Source organism: Octopus sinensis, linkage group LG13 (genome assembly GCF_006345805.1).
Source record: "Octopus sinensis linkage group LG13, ASM634580v1, whole genome shotgun sequence".
NCBI lineage: Eukaryota > Metazoa > Mollusca > Cephalopoda > Octopoda > Octopodidae > Octopus > Octopus sinensis.
Window position 1 is genome coordinate 53,006,415 of NC_043009.1, and position 2,500 is coordinate 53,008,914.

General features: G+C 34.5%; 1 protein-coding gene across 1 annotated transcript in view; it reads right to left on the reverse strand.

Annotated features, from left to right (window-relative positions):
* LOC115218675 overlaps nucleotides 1–2,500 on the reverse strand; it is a 40,326-nt gene that overhangs the window by 20,657 nt on the left and 17,169 nt on the right. The window contains exon 5 of the mRNA XM_029788600.2: nucleotides 1,737–1,885. Within this exon, the coding sequence (XP_029644460.1) occupies nucleotides 1,737–1,885 (149 nt within the window). The remainder of the gene's footprint in view (nucleotides 1–1,736; nucleotides 1,886–2,500) is intronic.

Here is a 2,500-nt window from a genome sequence, read left to right on the forward strand (position 1 = left end):
ACTCTTTTAACTCAAGAGGGGCAAATATACCACCAAACCCCCACCTTGTGATAAAAAATGTTAGCTCTGCTATGCCAGTGAGGAATATATCACCCGTACCATTAGCAGCTGCTCCAAAATGTCTGTGAGATAATGCTTGCTTCTGAGGCACGATATAGTTGCAATGAATATTTATAATGCTATCCACAGGAAGAACTGCCATGATGTATACATCAAAGGCATGTCAGAACCAGCTAGAATTCACACTTTTAAAAACAAGGAATACTGGTGGAATGAGCCAATAAAAACATGAGTTCCGTGCTGTAAACATGACAAACCTGATATTGTAGCGTGAGACAGGGAACGGAAGTCATGCACTGTTGTAGAAGTCAACAGCCCAGCAGATGTGAATGTACAATTAAAAGTCCAGGAGAAAGAGAACAATTGCAGCGTGGAAGGTGTTTGTAAGCCATTTAAGAAACACACAAAAGCCGTTCGATTCGCTTCAACATTTAAGTTTAATTTGTCAAAATATTTTCGTCGCTTTAAGACCGCGACCTGTTCACTGACAAAAATCCGTGCTCAGTGAACAGGTCGCGGTCTTAAAGCGACGAAAATATTTTGACAAATTAAACTTAAATGTTGAAGCGAATCGAACGGCTTTTGTGTGTTTCTTAAATGGCTTACAAACATCTTCTACGCTGCAATTGTTTTCGTTTCAGCACACGATCTCAGATCAAATCACTCGCTATGCAAGTACATCTCCGTAATTCAGAAAGAGAACATTTATGGGGAACTTGCCGCACTTATGCCATAACTATGCATCCTCATTTATCCTTATCAACATTAGGTTATTTACCAACAAATTTGCACAAAAATCTAAAAAATACTCGGTTTCACGGAAAAGGAACAAAAGAAACTGACGCAGATTCTCCAAATCTGATCTATTAATGACACAGTGAAGATCTGTAAGACATTTCAAAAATTTTCTATCTGAGATTCTTAAGTGAATAGATGCAGACTCTTGGGTGTATGCATCGACACTTAAACCGGCACACCAGCTCAACCATACATTTACAAACATCAGGAACTCTTTTAACTCAAAAAGTCATGCCACTTTGTTAGCGGCCAGCTTGGACTTAAATTAAACTCTAAGAAAAATAAACATGCATACTTACATACATGCACACACGCATACATACATACATACATACATACATACATACATACATACATACATACATACATACATACATACATACATACATACATAGACACACACACACATATATATATATATGTATGTATGTATGTATGTATGTATGTATGTATGTATGTATGCATGTGTGCATGTATGTAGGTATGCATGTATATTTTTCTTAGAGTTTAATTTAAGTCCAAGCTGGCCGCTAACAAAGTGGTACACACACACACACACACATATATATGTATGCATGTATGTATGTATGTATATATGTATGTGGGTGTGTATGTGTGTATAAAAGTAAACATAATGTGTTTTGTATGTAATATTAGCTGTTTAAAAATCCTTCGGTTAACATGGAGTTTTTAATTATATTTTTAATTAAAAGAGAAAATCCCCCTCGTAATTGTGTTAGATGAAGAAAATGACAATCAAAACGATCAGTAACTTATATATATCTTGACGGTCAAGCTTTGAACGAGAGCTGTGAGACTGGAAAGCTGCAAGTTTATATTATTTCACCAAAAATGACCAGAAGAAAACTAAATCTTACCGTCTTCGTATTGACACAGCCTCTCGAAGCCCTCCATCCAACGTGAGATTTCAAATCCAAGAATACCCATGGTCGTGCTAAATTGTTCACAGTTTTTAAAATGGTGAAAGCAAGAAGTGAGTAACTCTTTGTGTTTTGATTTTCCGATCCTAGAAAAAGAAATAAATGTAGAAGAAAAATGTATACACTCATATACATATACACGCATGCATGAATACATTCATACTGCCATACGTATAACGTGTATATATATATATATATATTATATAATATATATATATTATATATATATATATAATAAATGGATGAGTGAATTATCCTTTGTTTACAGTTAACACGGAAAATTCAATAAATAGTTATCAGGGTAGCAAATTCAACAGCAGTAACAGGATGTAGCGACCTATTCAAAGGTAGAAACTCCGGGTTAATGTGCAGGAATTTGTATAGTATAAGTAAATAAATGGAGTTGAACGCAGATATTATTCAAATTCTTTTACTTTCGACATATGTTTCGAAGACAACATTGGTTTTATTTCAAAGGAATAAACGGTGTAAAATAATGTAATCTTCTCACCAGGAAAGAAAGAGCAACCATCTCAGCAACAAGACATTATAACAATTTTGCTGACTGTATAAATGATAAACAGAACGCTATTAAGTATTTTAAAAAGTAACCGTTACTAGGTCTGACGTCAAAGGTAGACCATAGAAAGAGATGAGAAGATTACATTATTTTACACCGTTTATTCTTTGGAATAAAACCT